This window comes from Cucumis melo, chromosome 4, assembly GCF_025177605.1.
Source record: "Cucumis melo cultivar AY chromosome 4, USDA_Cmelo_AY_1.0, whole genome shotgun sequence".
Taxonomy (NCBI): Eukaryota; Viridiplantae; Streptophyta; class Magnoliopsida; order Cucurbitales; family Cucurbitaceae; genus Cucumis; species Cucumis melo.
Window position 1 is genome coordinate 26,867,999 of NC_066860.1, and position 18,667 is coordinate 26,886,665.

The 18,667-nt window shown below is 32.7% G+C and overlaps 5 protein-coding genes and 1 non-coding gene across 7 annotated transcripts; 2 read left to right on the forward strand and 4 right to left on the reverse strand.

Moving 5' to 3' along the window:
- The first annotated feature begins 4,745 nt into the window (after positions 1–4,745).
- Positions 4,746–8,414, forward strand: LOC103502975 (glucan endo-1,3-beta-glucosidase 8-like). The gene is made up of 2 exons (XM_008467106.3): positions 4,746–6,128; positions 7,164–8,414. The coding sequence occupies exons 1-2, from the start codon at positions 5,800–5,802 to the stop codon at positions 8,272–8,274; spliced, it is 1,440 nt and encodes a 479-aa protein (XP_008465328.2). The 5' UTR covers positions 4,746–5,799; the 3' UTR covers positions 8,275–8,414.
- A 229-nt stretch (positions 8,415–8,643) lies between these two features.
- LOC103502974 (GATA transcription factor 12-like) lies at positions 8,644–10,068 on the reverse strand. Its single transcript, XM_008467104.3, has 2 exons — positions 9,578–10,068; positions 8,644–9,493 (listed from the first exon to the last, which is right to left on the reverse strand). Exons 1-2 carry the CDS (start codon positions 9,701–9,703, stop codon positions 8,747–8,749), a joined length of 873 nt encoding a protein of 290 aa, XP_008465326.1. The 5' UTR covers positions 9,704–10,068; the 3' UTR covers positions 8,644–8,746.
- Positions 10,069–11,870: 1,802 nt separating this feature from the next.
- LOC103502973 (NADPH-dependent aldehyde reductase-like protein, chloroplastic) lies at positions 11,871–12,663 on the reverse strand. 2 transcript variants are annotated; one of them, XM_017047877.2, is made up of 2 exons: positions 12,158–12,663; positions 11,871–12,078 (listed from the first exon to the last, which is right to left on the reverse strand). In XM_017047877.2, the coding sequence occupies exons 1-2, from the start codon at positions 12,541–12,543 to the stop codon at positions 12,066–12,068; spliced, it is 399 nt and encodes a 132-aa protein (XP_016903366.2). In that variant the 5' UTR covers positions 12,544–12,663; the 3' UTR covers positions 11,871–12,065. The 2 variants fall into 2 exon arrangements, with proteins under 2 accessions (XP_016903366.2, XP_016903365.2); XM_017047876.2 differs by having other exon boundaries at positions 11,871–12,070; positions 12,158–12,640.
- A 1,077-nt stretch (positions 12,664–13,740) lies between these two features.
- On the reverse strand, positions 13,741–14,963 carry LOC103502971 (NADPH-dependent aldehyde reductase-like protein, chloroplastic). Its single transcript, XM_008467101.3, has 2 exons — positions 14,572–14,963; positions 13,741–14,352 (listed from the first exon to the last, which is right to left on the reverse strand). Exons 1-2 carry the CDS (start codon positions 14,961–14,963, stop codon positions 13,944–13,946), a joined length of 801 nt encoding a protein of 266 aa, XP_008465323.2. The 3' UTR covers positions 13,741–13,943.
- A 100-nt stretch (positions 14,964–15,063) lies between these two features.
- Positions 15,064–17,295, reverse strand: LOC103502972 (photosynthetic NDH subunit of subcomplex B 2, chloroplastic). The gene is made up of 3 exons (XM_008467102.3): positions 16,754–17,295; positions 15,809–16,249; positions 15,064–15,472 (listed from the first exon to the last, which is right to left on the reverse strand). The coding sequence occupies exons 1-3, from the start codon at positions 17,159–17,161 to the stop codon at positions 15,278–15,280; spliced, it is 1,044 nt and encodes a 347-aa protein (XP_008465324.1). The 5' UTR covers positions 17,162–17,295; the 3' UTR covers positions 15,064–15,277.
- TRNAC-GCA (transfer RNA cysteine (anticodon GCA)) lies at positions 16,318–16,389 on the forward strand. Its single transcript has one exon. It is a non-coding gene; the product is annotated as a tRNA-Cys (tRNA).
- Positions 17,296–18,667: the final 1,372 nt, after the last annotated feature.

The window sequence follows — 18,667 nt, forward strand, 5'->3', positions numbered from 1 at the left end:
TTTGCTTTCTGAAGTGATCTATTATCAGTGCCTTGAAAATATTATGCAGACCACTGCAAATAAATCATCTATCTTCACAGAAATTCTCAATATTATTATTATTTATTCCATCTACAATTGCAGCGCTACTGTGTTATGCTTGGATTGGCAATTCATATGATGGATTGCATTCATGATTTATTGGCAGGTTAAGTTTTTCGTTAAATGTTGAAACGAAAGCAGCTTAGCATGTTAATTGAACAGGATCTATATATTCATCACATTTGTTTATCTGTCCGAATTTTACTTGTTCCAAAAGGAACAACTTTTCTTTATTTTTTAAGTTATAAGTTTCAAATTAGAAATTTCAATTTTTTGCGACACTTTCTTTATGGCATATCAAGACACTTCTTACCTAAACATAAAACTATTACATATATCTAAGTTTTGTCAAATTGAGTGTTTATATTACATATCCACTTAGAAAAGATATATATATATATATATATATATATATATATATATATATATATATATATATATATATATATATATATATATATATATAATTAATAAAACCACGTATCTCAACATGAAGTTTAATGGTTCACATGTTTTAATACTTGTAATACCTTTATTTGGTTATTGTAACAATTTTTAAAAGAGTCGCGATCTGACTTGGCCAAAATGCATTTTTTTTAATGCTAAATTAATGAATAATCTTGAATATTTAATTGTCCCAATCTGACTTGAGATTGAGAATTGTTCGCCACTTTTAGGAGGCATCCTCCGGTGCAAAGGAATCTTGTCTTTTTCTTTTTTATTATTATTTTGTTGAACTCTTTATGAGATTCCCAAAAGTGTACACACACAGCAATGTAAATAATCTATTAATTGATTATTTGTCAGAGTAAATAATCAAATTAATTGATTATTCTTATAATTTATACATGCTTGTTGATCTAACGTAGGTTCTTATGATAATGTGTTATTTTTCATGTTATTCTTTTGTTGTGTTATTAGAAGTTGTTTGGAAGCAAAGTTATTTGTTAGAGAACAAAAAGGAATCAAATAAGAATTATATATATCTATTAAGATGCCACTTTCATTTTTTTTTTTTTTTTAATTAACTAGAAGGCACTAAGAAAAATAATAACAAATTTTTACGTTTAAGTTATTTATTACTAAAAGAAGGAGAAAAATCCTCAAATAATTATCAAAATTGATGGAAGTAACCAAAGAAATTATGTCGAGAGAAGAGATTAGTTGAATGTTATTTGTTTTTTTATTAATTGAGAGAATGTTGAATCTTGGGTAAGAACTAAAAAAGAGAAATGGATGTGAATCTTGGGGGTTGCACCTTGTCCATCACGTGGGAGTTTAGATTAAAATGCAATCCAAAATTACAAACTTTATAATTAATTATATTTATATGTATTAATGAAGTGATTGCGTCGGCGACCGACCACCTCAGGCCCATACAACATAGGGATCCTTTGAAATGACGAATATATCCCTTTAGGGCCACGTCACCCATTGTTTTGTTCTTGAAAATCTTATCCTCAGTTTTTTGATTATTGAACTTTTATTATTAGAGTAAAAGACAAGGAAAGGTGGGTTACCTTTTTTCTCCTTTCCTTTTCTTCTTCCCCAATCACATTCCCCATCTTATTCCTTTCCTTCTTTTTCTTCTTTTTATTTGCTTATTACCTTTTCTTATTTCTTTAAATTCAAAATTTGATAAAATATTTATATTTAATAAAAAAAAATCATATGCATACAATTTTATTTTTTATTGATTTTGTTTTATGGATCGTACATATTTTCTTAATTTTTTTTATTTTTTAAATTTCTTATTTTTGTTTTTTTACTTTTAAATAAGGGATAGTTGCAAATGTAGCAATTATATTCAAAATAATTAAGTATATAGCAACATTTTAAATTTTTTGTAAATATAGCAAAATTTGTCAAAATCTATCAATGATAGGAGTCTATCATCGATAGATCATGTAGTAAATGTTGGTCTATCACTGATAAACCATAGGAGTCTATCAACGATAGAAGTCTATCACCGATAGATTTTGCTATATTTGCAATTTTTTTAAAATGTTGCTACATAGTTAATAATTATTCTAACAATTGTTATCCATTCTAATTACCCTTTAAATAATTAATTGTAGTTTTTTATTCTTAGTAAATCTTAAATTTAATTTTTTTAAATTAATATTTATTTAAATTAATTAAATTATCTTAATAATTTTTATGCAAAGAAACACAATGTGTTAATATATTTTTAAGTTCTAGAGTGAAAACCCTAATAAAAAAAAAATAGAAAGTAATGAAAGACAACAATAAACTAGTGGTAGTGATTAAATCTAATATTTATTAAAATTTTAGAAACTCAAAATTGAACATTTGAAAATATAGAAACTATAATGGAATAAAACTCTAAAGTATAGGAACAAAAATGATATTTTTATGAACAAAATAAACCAAAATACTTACAAAATATCACCATCTATCTATGATGAATGCAATAAACCAAGATAAATTACTGTATGAGTTTATATATATCATAATAATATGGATGATATTCTATTTTGATCTATCGTGATCACGTATAGATTTTGATATTTTTATTTAAAATAATCTATTTTTTCTTCTATCTTTTTTGTAACTTTAATTTAAATAATATTATTGCTTCGCCAATTTTCATACGCGGTTTTGAGTTTACCATTCTTAGTTACTTTATTATATATATATATATATATATATATATTAACATTTTTGCCTAATCGTTCTAAGTTTTGAATTTCTTTTCATATCTATGAAGCTTTTGTCATTGCTCAAAAAGGTCTTTTTGTTATATTATGAAATGGTATTTAGCCCCAAAATTCAAATTGTTTTTAAGAATATTCCTCTCAATTTAACGATTCGATGGTTACCATTTATTCGTTTTTTTAGAGTTCAACAACATATATATCTCGCCAACATGATCATAGCTTGACATAAACTTGTACTATTATATTGTAAAAAAAAAAACTTTGATCTCGTAGTTGGACGAAAGATTGTGGTTTAACTAATTCAGTTATACAAAGGTTGATCATGTCACCACTTTAATGTAAAGTCAATGTCATAAATTGATTTAATTTACAAAATGAGGGTAGTCAATTAATAAAACATAAAACACTAAAAAAAAAAGTATATCAACCATCATTCGGACCTTTATTTAACTAGCTAAGACACTATATCATACAAAAAAAAAAAAGGTTTTAGATACAAAGTCTCATTATACTTTCTATATTTATGAAAAAGCGATAAAAAGTACATAAGACATCAAAGACAAAAACAAAGTAAACCAATGCAATTCGTTTTGTTTGTTCATATTAATTCAGCTATAATCTTTTAGTCACTAATTATTGTGCCCAACTTTCTGCTCCTTAAATCAATCAATCACTAAAGTTTTCTTTCTCTTTTTGAAAATGTTAGCCACTAAATACATATGTAACTCTAAAGATTGTTATATATATATGTATATATATTATAGGTCAAATGATAAAATCTTCATACACTTGAATTAAAAATAAATAAAATAAAAAAAAAAAGCCTCCTACTAGTTGCCTCATCAATTATTTGAGTATATTTTTATTTAAGTAATAACACTAACAACAGTAACCGTAGGATCAAAATTAAAGGGTTTTACCTTTCAAAAACGTACATAGATAACACTTTATAAAAACAGAAAATATATTTATTTGTTTTTTTTTTTTATTTAAATTACTTTTGTTATCTTAATAGATATAAGTTTAAATATGATACTAACTTCAAAGGGTGTGGGTGTGACACTGTGACTTAGGTTAGGAAATATCTTTTTATAGTCCACTTCAATCAATCACATGAGAAAGAAAGAAATAAAAAAAAACATACATAAAGGTAAATATCACTTTTATTTCTTTAATTCGTCAACCTTTTAACAATTTAGTTTATAAATTTTGTTATACGTCAATTTAATTCTTGTATTTTACTTTAAACAATTTTAAGTATGAAAATTTAATGATATTTTTTTCACAAATAAATTGATAACTAATTAAGGATTCTATAATTTTATGAAATTGAAGATTTTTAAATATAGTAAATAAAACAAAGTTTTATATTTTATCAATAATAGACACCAAGAGACGTGGATAGACTTCTATCATTGTAACTGATATTAGCTTACCAATTATTGTCATCGTTAAAATTTGAAATGTTGTTATATTTTATAAATTTTGTCATTTTTTACGATTATTCTTTATAAAATACAAAATCTACTTCATAAATAACAAAAGTTGATGAACTAAATTGATATAAATTTAAAAGTAAATACATTAAAATTATCACTGAAAAAAGTTCAAAAATAAATTAAATTGTTTTTACCTTTGTGAAAGGTTAGAGATAAAAAATAGTTTCTAAACTTCAATAATTAAATGGGTGTGCTAGATATGTATGTAGTTATTACCAGTACTACAAAAGTATATAAAAAAAATCCCTTCATTTATTATTTGTCACATAGGGTAAAATTTATTTAACATTAGCATACATAAAATTATAAAGTATAATACTATTGTAGTAATAAAAATTTTGTGTAACACTTAGCAAAGAAGCACCATTTCATTTCTTTTTTTTACCCAAAGCAAAGTATAATTTTGGTAATTATATATATATATATATTAAAAGTAGAAGAAAATATATATATATTTTGATTGGGGTTTGAAGTTAACGTAAATAAAAGGCGAAACATAACTGGTACAGATACTGCTGTTCTGCAAAGAGAGAGAAATCTGATTCATCTCTTTCGCTTTCCATCGCCATTTTCCACACAAACCCACACGAGAAGAGGGAGAGAGGGAGGGAGGGAGAGAGAGGGAACAAAACAAAACCCCACTTCTTCCCTTTTCGTTTTTGAATTTTCAGTCCAATAATATATCGCCCAATTCTTTATTTACTTTTTTCCTTTTTGTTCTTCAAATCACAACAACGCTCCCCCCTTCTTCTTCTTCTTCCCCATCTTCTTCTTGGCTTCTTCTTCTTCTAATTGTTTATTTAATCCTCCATTCAATTCTAACCGTTGAGGGGCCCCATTTATTTATCTTATATTTCCCCATTTCTGAATTTTTCCTATCCCACTCTCCACTTTCTCTGCTGGCGGTTGCGTTCTTCATCTTTTTCAGCTTCACGTTTTTTCATTACCACATTGGATTCATACCCTTAATCCAATCACAATTCCACAACCCCACTATTTATTTTTATCTCTTTCGTCTTTTTTTTTGTGTCTGTTCTTCTTCTTCTTCTTCTTCTTCTTTTTGCTCTGTTTCACTCTTACCCTCCTCTTTTCTCTGTTTTTCCTGATTTGGGTTTGTTTCTGTTCTTCTCATATCGCTCTATTTCCATTGAAGATTGAGAGAGAATTTCAATTCTCTTCCCTTTTCTTCTTTCGTCTACTTAACTTTATTCCTAGTGTTAATTCTTAGCTTTTGCTCTATTTTCTTCTTCTTAGCTTTATTGGATTCTTTTCTCTCTCTCTCTCTCTCTCTCTCACGATCTCTACAGTCGTGAGGGGTAAATATCGCCGGATCTTCGGTTTACCAAGCCGCCATCAATACCAAATTAGGGGAAGAGGGAAAAAGCTGAGTTTTTTTTCCCTCTCTCGCTCCTTTTTCAATAATCAATTTATTGAGATCACTTTCATTTGTTCTTCTTTTGAAGTTCATCTGGATATCATTGCTTTTGTTATCCGATTCGATTTTTTTCTCTTTTGTTGATTTTGAGTGAGGTGGGAAAATGGGAAGATTAGGGTTCTTGAAGTGGGTTTTGTTGGTTGGGGTTTTGGGTTCTTGTGTTGAAGGTCTTGGTGTTAATTGGGGAACCATGGCCAATCATAGATTACCCCCTAAGACTGTTGTGCAGATGCTTAAGGATAATGGGATTCAGAAAGTGAAGCTGTTTGATGCAGATCAATCCTCCATGGGTGCTCTGGCTGGGACTGGTATTGAGGTCATGGTTGCCATTCCTAATGATCAACTTTCTGCCATGGGAGACTACAATCGAGCTAAGCAATGGGTGCAGAGAAATGTCACCCGTTACATCTTTGATGGAGGAGTTACCATAAAGTAATTCATTCCACTTTCTATAACTGTTTCAAACCTTGGAAAATTGATTGCGTTTCCTTTGTTTTGATCTTTTCTGTTTTATTTTTATACTAAGCCTGTTCTGTTATTATTTGGATCTTGCGAATCCTCATCCCATGTAGATAGTTACGTTATTTCTATGTCTGAGGAAGTCTCTTGGTTTGGTCAACTTTGCAATCATTTGGATGGTTGTTTGAATTTGTTTATTTATGGCTGAAATAAGTCTCTTATATTTATTAGCAATCTGATAAACATGGTTTGAAATCTTTTTTCTTTTTTTTTTTTCCTGAGATGGGTTTTGGAAAATCATTTTGAATTTCTTTTTCATTTTCGTAAGCATTGACTTTTCTGATTAAGTTAATCATATAATAATACATGGATCGTTGGCTTTCCAGCTTCAGCAAAGGTTGGAAAGTTCTTTAACTGATTACGAACAGGTTGTGGATGTGGTTTACTTTTTCCAAGAATCCTTGAATGGGTCGATATATTCTGCTCATGAATTCAGCTCAGTCGTTTTCCTATGGAATTTTATCTTGTGTTTCTTCAAATAGATCAACAATATGTATAATTATAGTGCATGCAAAATCTTTTCTTTAAATAGATGCCTGTCGTTTTCTTATTTATTAAATACAAAGATTAAAGTACAGTTAGCAATTTCTTTGTGGAAATGTTCTTGCAAGTGACTAATTTTATCTCCTTGATGGAACTTGTTCTCTTTTACTATGAAGTTTTTAAGGTATAAAAGCCCTTTTGGTGGAGATTCTTATATTTCTTGCTGCATCAACTTCATCCAATTTCTTACAAGGAACACATATGAAATATTTTCTTTAAGTAGATGCCTGTGTTTGAGTACTTAGCTTTGATCAAACTCTAGGGTAGTGTCGTTATCTTTGATTCGAGTTGTTCACTTTCTGTTGAATTTTAAATTAGAAGATTGGATGGGTTTATGATCGTTGATTTTGTCTTGGGGTTATGAGCATAAAACTAACCTTTTCTTACTATGCCGATCTTGTTCAGATATGTTGCTGTTGGCAACGAACCATTTCTCTCATCCTATAATGGATCATTCTTGAACGTTACGTTTCCAGCTCTTCAAAACATTCAAAATGCACTCAATGAAGCAGGTCATGGAGACTCCATCAAGGCAACGGTGCCGTTAAATGCTGATGTTTACAACTCCCCAGTTAATAGCCCGTACCCGTCTGCTGGTAGATTTCGCAGTGATATTAATCAACTCATGACTGATATTGTCCAGTTTCTAAACAAGAACAAAGCACCTTTTACTGTAAACATTTACCCTTTTCTTAGTCTGTATGGCAACGACAACTTCCCTTTCGACTATGCTTTCTTTGATGGTGCAAGTAATCCTGTTGTTGACATTGGAACTGGGATTCAGTATACCAATGTGTTTGATGCCAACTTCGACACATTAGTTTCATCGCTGAAGGCTGTTGGACTTGGGGACATGCCCATTCTAGTTGGTGAAGTTGGATGGCCAACTGATGGTGACAAGAATGCCAATGATGGTAATGCTTACAGATTTTACAATGGCCTTCTACCAAGGCTTGCAGCCAACAAGGGCACCCCACTGAGGCCCGGATTTATTGAAGTATACTTGTTCAGTTTTCTGGATGAAAATGGCAAGAGTATTGCTCCAGGAAATTTCGAACGGCATTGGGGTATTTTCGGGTATGACGGTCAGCCAAAGTTTGGCATGGATCTTTCTGGTCAGGGCCAAAACAAATTACTTGTGGGAGCACAGAATGTTGAGTATCTTCCTCAAAAGTGGTGTATGTTCAATCCAAATGCAAAGGATCTAAGTAAACTTGCCGATAACATAGATTATGCCTGCACTTTTTCTGATTGCACTTCCCTTGGATATGGATCTTCTTGCAATAACTTGGATGCTAATGGGAATGCGTCCTATGCATTCAATATGTATTTCCAAGTGCAAAATCAAGATGAATTGGCATGTAATTTTCAAGGTTTAGCCACAATAACCTCACGGAATCTTTCTCAAGGTACCTGCAATTTCATCATCCAGCTAGCTTCCTCGCCCCCGTCCCATGCTGCTTCATTTGTTAGTTTAGCATCCATGGTTTTGTTATTCATAGCACTGTTGCTATAATTTACTTTTGTAGATACTTTATGATGATGTCTCATTTTATTACTTTTTTACATCAATTTTTTCTGATGTATTTGTAGGTTTACATTATAGTTACCGATTAATTGATTGATTCTATTCAATCATTATTGTGGTTCTCATCATGGTCATGTGTATATTGTACGTATGACTAGAATTTTTTTTTGAATATTTTATCTGTTCTGCACATGAAAAGGAGTACTAATGAATCGTGAATGTAACTATTCCCTACCAATTGTGTGAATCCGCCAGTGAATAAATAATGTAAATAAATGTAATTATTCAGTACTCCAAACGGTAATCAATCTATTATACTAGAACTGGACACAAGGACGGTTCATGGGTGCATGAGAGTTGAATGAGGAGCTGAAATACTCTAATTTGAAAAGAAAGGGTGGTTTACATTGGAGAACCAAATTGTGTTGCAACTGCGGGTTTGGTGCATCGGTAGTAGGTTTTACGAAGAGGAGGGGCAGGTAGGAGTAGGAGTAGAAGTAGAAGAAGAGGCATTCATCATTCTCATCTCCATAACTCTCTTGTGGGAATTTGAATGCAATAAACTCACAAAAGTAGGGCTGTTGGCTGGTCTATACTCTGGCAATAATCTTCCTGACTTTTTGTATCTAACCCCACATGCATTGCATAATGTCTTGGGTCCCAATGGTCCACTTCTCCACTGTGGAGTCCTCTGTGCTTGACAATGGCTGCATCTTCTCCCACTCCCTGCACCCTGTTGCTGCTTCTTCACACTCTTCTCAACTGTGGTTTTTATCTGACCCATGTCTACCGTCTTCTCTCTTTCTCCTCCTCGAGCCTCGGGTGGAAGTAAGAGCTCACTATCGGCCAACCAGTAGGTCTGTTGCAACAGAAGGGGGTCCGTAGAGGAGGTCAATTGTAAGGAATGTTTGTTCTGCAGCAGGTTCAGTTGACGGAGACGTCGACTAATGAGAGGGAGAACGCTCATTTTGTTGGAGGGCGTTCGTCGTCTTCTCTTGCTCCTGGCCTTGCCAGGGACTGCAGGAAAGTGGGTGAACTGCGAGTTGGAAGAAGTGGGCACAAGTTGAGAAAGTGAACTTGGTTTTGTAGGTGGATTGTTGAGCTGAGTGGATAGTTGTGAGGGTGGTGGGAGAGGGTGGGTGCTTCCTTTGGTTGATAAGCATTCTTCCACAAATGCTGATAGCCATTCCAAGCTTACATCAACATCCTGTTTCATCAAATGAAATTCACCATTGGTGAAATGAGAGAACTGGGCAAGTGAAAAAAAACAATGGATTCTATAATGACATACCATTGTCATGGCCTGTGAAGAATAGAGAATGTCGTCAACAGTGGAAGAAAACTCAGCCTCCAGATTAGAACAGTCGTCTTGCTCACATTTGTAGTTAACCGACGCCGTCTCCGTTTGGTAATCCATGGGGAGTGGAAGCACCAGCAAAGGGAAGAGAGGGAGAGAGGAAATGAAACAATAATTGGGGAAGTGTGGAATATGAATGTGTGTAGCAGTAATAGTGTGTGTGTGTGTGTGTGGTGGTGATGTTTATGAGTTGGTTTTGGACTCTTTGTTTCTGTCGGCAGATTAGGATGGTTCGCTTTTAGTAACTAACATTATTATTCAAATCAACGTCCCCATCTCTCTCTCTAAAAACAATGACTTTTCTCTATCCACAACTTCCCCAATTGGTCTTCCTAATTTTAGTGTAAAACCTAAAATACTACCTTGGTTTTTATATTTTTTAACTTTTAAAACGCCCATTTGGTCTTTTATATTTTTCTTTTTCGTTTGTTATCTATCCATTTTGATATTTGTATTAAAAAAGAAAAAAACAATTTACTTAAATTTAATGGGACATTTGAGCTTCAAACTTTCAAACTTGTCTTTAGTGGAGTGAGTTATTATAATCCATTTAATATTTGAGTCTCCAGTTATTTGAAAACTCTTATTGTCTTCTACATTACTTACTATTTTGTATCTGTCCTTTGTTCTCATACACCTTAACATCTGTTATTGTGTTTCATATTAAGAAATTATTATAACTTAATAATCATAGTCTATAATAACCAAGTTAATGCCTGAAACATACCTTAGATACCTCATACTCAATAAATTATTAGAAATATAGTTATAACTTTGTATTACAAAAAAGTTATGTTGCACATTTAAAGAAAAAGAAAAACTCGACCTAAATGATCAAGTTGTTTGAGAACTCCTACCCAAAAGTAACTTTTTTGGGGGCTTGGCTTTTATCTCCATGGCATTAAATCCACCAGCGCCAAGGGCCTACCCACCAACTTCATGCGTGTTTTGGGCCTCCAATTCAATTGATAACTTTAACCACAAACTTCACTAATTCATCCCATCACTTTTTTCTTTTTCATATTTTTATCAGAAAATACTTTAGATGATTCCGAAGATGCAACCATAAGTCCAATGAGTTGTCTAGTAAAAATTGTCTCACGATTATTTTTGTTTTGAAAAAATTAATAAAATAAAATTGTACGTAGAAAGAAAAAGTATGAGATTTAATGCAACCTATACTACATTTAATCATTGTCCTTTTTTACCATTCCAACTATAATCAATAGGGATCATTAAGAATTAAGAGTCAAGCATAGACCGAATATGTTCCAACTCCTTAGACTGGCTTAATAACCTATCTCTCCCTCCCCCTCCTATCTTCAATAGTCAACTTCGTGTCCCAACCCCTTCCACTTGGATTATATTAAGATGTTTCTACAAGTGTAAATGATTTATTCTACAGAAAATCAAGAAAATAGAATACTTTTGGTTTCAGTTTATCCATTCAAAATGTACCTCCGTTATTCATCTATCTATTCTGTTTTATCTTAGTTAATGCTCAAGTTCTCTCTTAAGCATTTACTTAATTCATTTATTTGTTTTGTTTCTCTTGTTTACTTTTGTTAATTATGTTTTATTTACTTCATACACTGTGTTGTGTTTATCTTCTTTTATTATGCACTTAATCTTAACTGAATTCGAATGAATAAATAAGTCCCCTAAAGGAGGCCGGAAAAATAATGTATAATCTAAATCAAAATAACTTTTTTGAGTTGCTAACTCACATTGTAAATTACTAAATTCCACTACTGTCATAATGCTACAAAAAGAAAAGTATTCTTAAAATCGATCTTTCCTAGAGAGATGCTTGTAAGTTGTAATCCACAAGGCATCCACTGCACAAGAAATAAAAAATAACGATTTTGTCTGTATCTCATTCCTTCTTCAATGTAATATATATACTATTTTTACAATTAGTTTGTATTCTACTGTTGATGATTTCTTTAAATGAAATTGAAATCACATTAGAATATTCTTTCTGTTTGGAAATTCATTAATATTGTACATTTTTATAGGAAAGTACTTTTTTTTTAAGATAGTCTTTTCTCTAACACGTATAGGAAAGGAAGCCATGGGAGTGTTAGCGGTCATGGATTTTAAAAACAGGTTTTGGAAGAAAAAAAATATTTAAAAGACAACCCCTTTACTTATTTAAATTTTAAAAGATGGTTTATTTACTTGGAAGAGAACAAAAGTTTACAAATGACAAAAAATACTCCTAAAATATACAAACTTGTACTAGTGTTATAATTCAATAATTAAAGTATTGAAATTGTCATACTTATATATGTTGAATGGTTCAAATTTTATCATTTGGAATTCAATTGTTTGAGAGTCTAATTATGTTATGAAAATTAACCGACGCCGCGTTTCACTCTCCTCACACCCTCCCGCGCGCATAGGAACGATCCTCTTACATTTACACTGGAAAACTGAGATGAAGATCATGAAAATTGAAATTAAAACCTAATGCTTACTTGATTATTTTATTTTGTATTTTCACGAACTTGCCTGAAAATTCTGTCGAAATCCTCCAAGGGAAGGTCGGCTAGGGTTCGCCTATCGGGATCGGCGATTCCAGCGGAGTTGACGATGATGTGGACAGGGGAGTTGAAAGCGTGCTCGGCCTTGTCGAAGAGGGCGGAAACGGTAGCCGGATCGGAGACGTCGCCTTGGAGAGTGACGGCGGTGCCGGGAAATGAGGAGTTGATTTGAGAAGCGACGAGATTGGCTTGGGATGAGTTTGAGACGTAATTGATGAGAAGTTTGGCGCCAAGTGATGCCAAGTGGAGAGCGATGGCTTTTCCGACACCACGAGAAGCTCCGGTAACAACGGCGACTCTGTCTCTGAGGGGTAATATGGCTGAAGATAAAGGAAATAAAGCTTCTGAAGGCATAGCTCTTATGAATTGTATGGAAGTGATGAATGTTTTTATTTTGGGAGAAATAATGTTTTAGTCCCCAACCAAAGTTTTCATTTAGTTAGTAGTACTAAATTTTGAGTTTATTACTCTATCAATCCAATATTAACTCTCCAACTACACCACAAATTAATTTACTTTTTAGTGGAAGCTATTTGTTGTTTATTTGAATTTTAAGAAAATATTTTGATTTTCAATTTTGTGAAAATTTATACTTAAAAAGAGACTATTTGAGCATACCATACACATATGTAAATCTAAATTGTATGTGAAATACCTCATTTATGTTTTTTTTAAAAAAGAATTATTTTGCATAGCCTTTTAATGTATGTTATGGACTGTGGATATAAGGGCAAGTTGGTCAAATGTTTATTAAAATTAAATTTTGTCTAAAAAGGGGAGTAAACTAAAATGCGTAACACCTCAGCGCGTATAGTGGAGATGAGTAATTTTAGATTATAAAATGGAAATGTTTTCCAATCAATTTTAAAAAAAATGTTTATCTTAATAAAATAAGAATAAAAGCACAATTATAAATCAACACCAAATGGAATATTCAAAATACTCCAAAATTTTCAAATCTACAACAAACCATTAAAAAATAGTTTTAAAGGTGGAGAATCTAATTGGATTAATATTCAAACTAAAACAAAAATTTATTTTATGTTATCAATTTCAAGATTAGAGGATAGATTTCTATACATTTGATGTTATAGAAAACAAAGAGAAAGAAAATAGAGAAGTTAAAATATAATGTGTTTTTTGTATTTTGAAATTTGTTTAATTTTAGTTTATGTAATTTTAATTCTCCAACTTTAATTCTTCCACCTTCAATAAATCATTTTTAGTCCCATGATTGGATTGTTAATGTTCAAGCACTTTATTTTAAAAATTATTAGTATTATTTAAATAGAAATTAACTTATTTTAAAAAACAAAATTTAAGATTTATTAAAAATATATAAATTAAAATTAAACAAACTTCTAAAAGCAAGGACCAATGACATTTGAATGAATATAAATAAATAAAGACAACCAACCCTTCAAATATTTTCATAATGGTATAATGATTATGTTTTTATAGTTTTGCTTTTAGTACCGATTTAAAAGATCAAATACCAAAGAAATAGTTATTATCAGATCATCCAAATATCTTATCTATAGTATGGACTCATTTCCAACCAAGTCATGGGATAGAAATTTTACTTTTCTTAAAAAAATCCTTAAAAACAATGTAAAAATTCTCCACAAATTCTAAAACTTTAAAAGAACAATAACCAAATATAGATATAAACAAAATACCAAACTTAGAATATATATATATATAAAAGTTGATGATTGATGAATTATCACTCAACCTTCCGCCATGATGAGAAGCTACACAATGCCGCCATTGACGAGAATGACTTGACCATTGATCCACTCCCCATCGTCAGACGCCAAGAACCCAACGAAAGAAGCCACATCTTTTGGAACACCAATCCTCCCCATCGGACACTTCTCAATCACTTTCTTCACTCCTTCCTCATTTATTCCTTTGTAAAACATCTCTGTCGCCGTCGCCCCCGGCGCTATGCAGTTCACTGATATTCCAGTCCCACTCAGCTCCTTCGCCGCCACCTTCGCCATTGCCTCCACTGCTGCTTTCGATGCTGTGTACGCTCCTAACCCCGCTGTCGTTGCCACCACTGCTGTCGACGATATCAGTATTATTCGCCCTCCACCGCCGCGTTTTACTCGGTTTGCTGCTTCTTTGCAGCACAGAAAACATCCCCTCGTGTTCACACTGAAGAACACACTCAACTATTTTACTCATCGGTGTTGTTTTGATATTAGAACAAGAGGTTCTATAATCCAACTTCAATCAAGTTGTTGAGTCTTATGTAAATCATTGAGTTATGCTTAAGCTTCAGCCAAATTGAAAGTTTCTAAAGATTAATACTCATCAAACATTCGATCACTAAACTTTTTCCAAAGGAATCTTGAGGGGAGAAGAGTGAGGCACCTGAAAAGATGGTCGAAAATCTCCAATGGTGTATCGGCAATATAAGGGTAAGTAGGATCTGAAATTCCAGCAGAGTTAACAAGGATATGGACCTGAGATCCAAATGCCTGCTCAGCTGCATCAAACAGAGACTTCACTTGCTCTGGATCCGACACATCTGCCCGCCAAGCAATGGCTCGTTGGCTGCTCCCTGCGGCCGAGGTTGAGTTGATATTGGCAACAACTTGATCGGCTTCAGCTGAACTAGCAACATAGTTAACGACAACTCGGGCACCAAGACCGGCTAGGTGAAGGGCGATGCCTCGGCCTATGCCCCGTGAGGCACCAGTGACAATGGCAACTCGATCCTGCAGAGGCAGAGCAGGCACTGCAGGGCCTGATTCTGAAGCCATTGTACTCACAAGAGGTTGAGATTGATATATTCTAGTGATTAAAAACGTAGCTGCACTGCTTATTGATCTATACTATAAATTATAAGAGAATATGACAACATTAAAAACAATGCCAGCTCGTTGATCTTGATTAGTATTACCATATTGGAAAAACCAGAGGATTTGTTGTATAAATACAGAAAGAAGGTCATGAATCAAGTCCTCGAAAATGGAGGAGCACATGTGAATATTTTATCTGCTACTTGTACTTGATCACGTGTTCATTTCATAATGAATTTAAGTAAAATATGAAAATTGAAGAGGAAATAATTACATTACAAGTTATCATGCTCAATTACTTGGGCGCCCTTCCATTGTTCACCAGGTTTAACTGTGACAGGAACCAACATGGAAGCAGGGCCAGTGCATATGAAATGGTCTTTTCCAAACTTGTTAGATAATGAACCAGGGCTTGACACGTATATGTCTTCAAACCCCATCCTTATCACCCTAAAGAATAGCTCTCTGCCCTGAAATACAATGGCTCAACAACTATTAGTGTGTTTATAACAAACGAGTACTTTAATTATAAGCACTCAAGTAAAAATATGTCCATTAACAGATCACTTCTATATTTCACTGGGTTTTAAACTCTTAAAAAGTGTTTTTGATGTGTTCTCCGATCAAATATAACAAAAACTTGAACCAAAAAAGGCTCTAAATCTGCTTTTTCACAAGGCACCTTTATCATGTTAATTCATCAAAAGTGTTGTTTTTAGCCATGTTAAGAGCACGATTTCAAGCATAGCCTCAATACTAAACTTGAAGGTGTTGTGTGAAACAATGAACAAGCCATTTCTCTTTACCTGATCAAGAGTCTCATACTTGGAAGGTGTGGTGTGATAAATAGGCTTCAATCTCTCGGCTGGTGGGGCAGCATAAACTCTACTGAACTTATTCTTCAACATGGTGAAGGGGACATCTTGGAGGCTCCATGAGCCTGCTTTTCCTTGAGGCTCGGAGCCAAACGAGAACCAATCAGGTTCCTCGACCTTCATTGCTTCGGATGGAGATAGTATTTCAAAAGGTGAAGATAAAGGTGGGTGGGAGCAATAGGAGCATCCCTGAAGGCCCTGAATTGCTGCCCCATCTCGTTGCTTGAACTTGAAATGACTCAATATCGCACTCTTTAGCGTCAATGGCTTCAGTCCCGTGTTCTTCACAATAACAGCCGTAGCCAAACTTTCTGAATAGAGAGTGACAATGTAAGTAATCTCCATTTGCTTACTACTGCAGCTTAACTCCACCTGCAAGGAAACCAAGATGGATAAATAACTAAGAAGTAGTATATTATTAGTTGCAAAGGTATCAACAAGGGTCCATAGCTCAGTGGTAGAGCATTTGACTGCAGATCAAGAGGTCATCGGTTCGAACCCGGTTGGGCCCTTTTTGGTTTTTTTTTTTTTCCCTTTTCTGATCACTTAGGTTTGTGTGTTATTGTGTGAGATTCAATAGGAACGCAATGAACTAACATAAATTGTTCTGTCTAAATAAAAGATATATGATATTCGGTTTTTTGTTACCCTTCAATTACTTGACACTAAAGAGAAGACTACAAGAACTTAGCAATACGTTATAGAAAGAAACATATATATATCAACAATGTAGCTTTTTTTCCAGCAATCCCACAACAGAATTTGAAGAAGAAAAAAAAAAGAGAGAGATTATGAATTAATTGAACATTAAAGTCAACAAAGAAGCAAGATAAAAAACGAGTCCAAATATGGTGACAGATGCAAATGAAATTATACCTGGAGGGCATCAATGGCGTCGGAATCGACATCTTTAACAGTCCAATCAGAAGAGGGAAGAAGAGAAGATTTGGAAGAAGAATCTGAAGCATCATCAATGACAAGAGCAATCCCACCTTTAGCGGTGGGAGTGGTAAAGAGAATTTCCTCAAAGCCGTCGTCCTTCCAATAGACTTTGGGTTTATAGGAAGTTAAATGAGCATCGGAAATGTGGAGGCGTAAGGAGCTACCGTTGCGGACGGTGAGGTCGAGAGTGGGAACGCCATTGGAGTCGTGGAAGTGGAATCCCTTGCGGGCGAATTTGTCGTTGAGAGAATCGGCGGTGGAAGGGAAAGAAGTTGAAGAAGAAGAAGAGGAAGCTCTAATGAGGTTTGGCTTTGGGAGTGGAAGACAAACCAGAGAAGCCATGAGAGATTGGGATAAAGAGAAGAGAAGGCATTAATGGCTTCCACACACACTTCAACACATCCTTACTCCCACCAATGCTTTTTTCCTTTGGATTTCTATTTTCGCCTTTTATCCAATCATAACGCGGGAGTTTTTTCCTCACTTTTTTTTTATTTTTTTCAATCATAACACCATAATTTTAGGGAAATAATTATAAATAAAAAAAATTACCAATAATATTTTATACGAGAAATTAAAAAAAAAAAAAACATTTGACAGGTATTTACTCTAAATAGAAAAATCAACTATAATAAATTTTATATTTTAATGGTTTTGTTGTGTGAAGTATAAATAATTTGTCGGTTTTTTTATTTTTTAAAAAACATATATTTATATTTTCATGATAATATAGCAAAGTTTCATATTGCATCATGTCAATATCTTTTTTATAATGACATTGTGATATAACATTGTTTTTTTTAAGTGATGAAATAAGCTAGTTGTGTTATGGAAGGAAGAAAGACATCTTGTCATGGAAGGGACATGAGAAAATTACATAATCTCTTATGTTTCGATAAAGTCGTGTTTCGATCAATAAAATATAGTTTATAGTATGCTACTGACATTTATGGATTTAAAGAGATGTTTGTCTGCTTGGAAGGGACTTTGGATAACCATAATGACTTTTGACATGCCTAAATTCACTGTTCTTTAAAACAAATGTGATGTATTGCAAGATTGAGAAAACTAACCTACCTATTTATTTGAGAGATGACCGCCAAGTGATTTTTATTAAGGGATTGTGAGTTGTTTTCTTTTCAAAAGCTTATTATTTCATATTAAAAAATCATATCAAACATATAAATGGTTGCTAATACCTAAAAGTACTTTATCAGTAATAAAAAGTCATCATTATTGGACATAGTAATCACCGACATATTAATAATTAACTGTAATATACATAAAATTGTTGATAAGAATAGACATTTATCAACGACAAACGTAGGAACGTTTCACATTTGATGGACAAAAAATTTGTAGAGATGATATAAATTTGTTATTGGTAAAACTATTAAAATGGTAAATTAATGACAACCAAAAAAATTAAGAAGGTCAGTTATTTATTTATATTATATATTTGTAAATAAGGCAACCAATTTTGGTTCCCACTACAATTACGTTATTATCAAGTAGTTTGATATCCATGACATAAAAACATAATAAAATTAAAAACGACTATCATACCACCAATCACCTAATGATCTTTTATTTTAGTTTGCAAAAACTATTTTTGTTTTTTAGAAATCTCAAAAAAAAAAAAAAAGTAAAATGAAATTACCATTTGAGTCTACAAATGGAGAAAATAACTTTGGGTCTACACTCCTCACATTGCATACATGACCCAATACTCTTTACAAGATGGACTAAGAAGATTAATAATAGCCTATCTGGGATATTTGCCTAATATGGGCTTTTAAATAAAATAGCATAAATTGCTATATGATATTACACAATAGGTTTTTCTTC

Coding starts and splice junctions, on each gene's coding strand:
- LOC103502975 (XM_008467106.3), top strand. CDS start 5,800: ATGGGAAGATTAGGGTTCTTGAAGTGGGTTTTGTTGGTTGGGGTTTTG. Junction 6,129..7,163: donor GATGGAGGAGTTACCATAAA/GTAATTCATTCC, acceptor GATCTTGTTCAG/ATATGTTGCTGTTGGCAACG.
- LOC103502974 (XM_008467104.3), bottom strand. CDS start 9,703: ATGGATTACCAAACGGAGACGGCGTCGGTTAACTACAAATGTGAGCAA. Junction 9,494..9,577: donor CTTCACAGGCCATGACAATG/GTATGTCATTAT, acceptor TTGATGAAACAG/GATGTTGATGTAAGCTTGGA.
- LOC103502973 (XM_017047876.2), bottom strand. CDS start 12,543: ATGCCTTCAGAAGCTTTATTTCCTTTATCTTCAGCCATATTACCCCTC. Junction 12,071..12,157: donor GATTTCGACAGAATTTTCAG/GCAAGTTCGTGA, acceptor TCAGTTTTCCAG/TGTAAATGTAAGAGGATCGT.
- LOC103502971 (XM_008467101.3), bottom strand. CDS start 14,963: ATGGCTTCAGAATCAGGCCCTGCAGTGCCTGCTCTGCCTCTGCAGGAT. Junction 14,353..14,571: donor ATTTTCGACCATCTTTTCAG/GTGCCTCACTCT, acceptor TGTGTTCTTCAG/TGTGAACACGAGGGGATGTT.
- LOC103502972 (XM_008467102.3), bottom strand. CDS start 17,161: ATGGCTTCTCTGGTTTGTCTTCCACTCCCAAAGCCAAACCTCATTAGA. Junction 16,250..16,753: donor ACGCCATTGATGCCCTCCAG/GTATAATTTCAT, acceptor GTTTCCTTGCAG/GTGGAGTTAAGCTGCAGTAG. Junction 15,473..15,808: donor AGTATGAGACTCTTGATCAG/GTAAAGAGAAAT, acceptor ATTGTATTTCAG/GGCAGAGAGCTATTCTTTAG.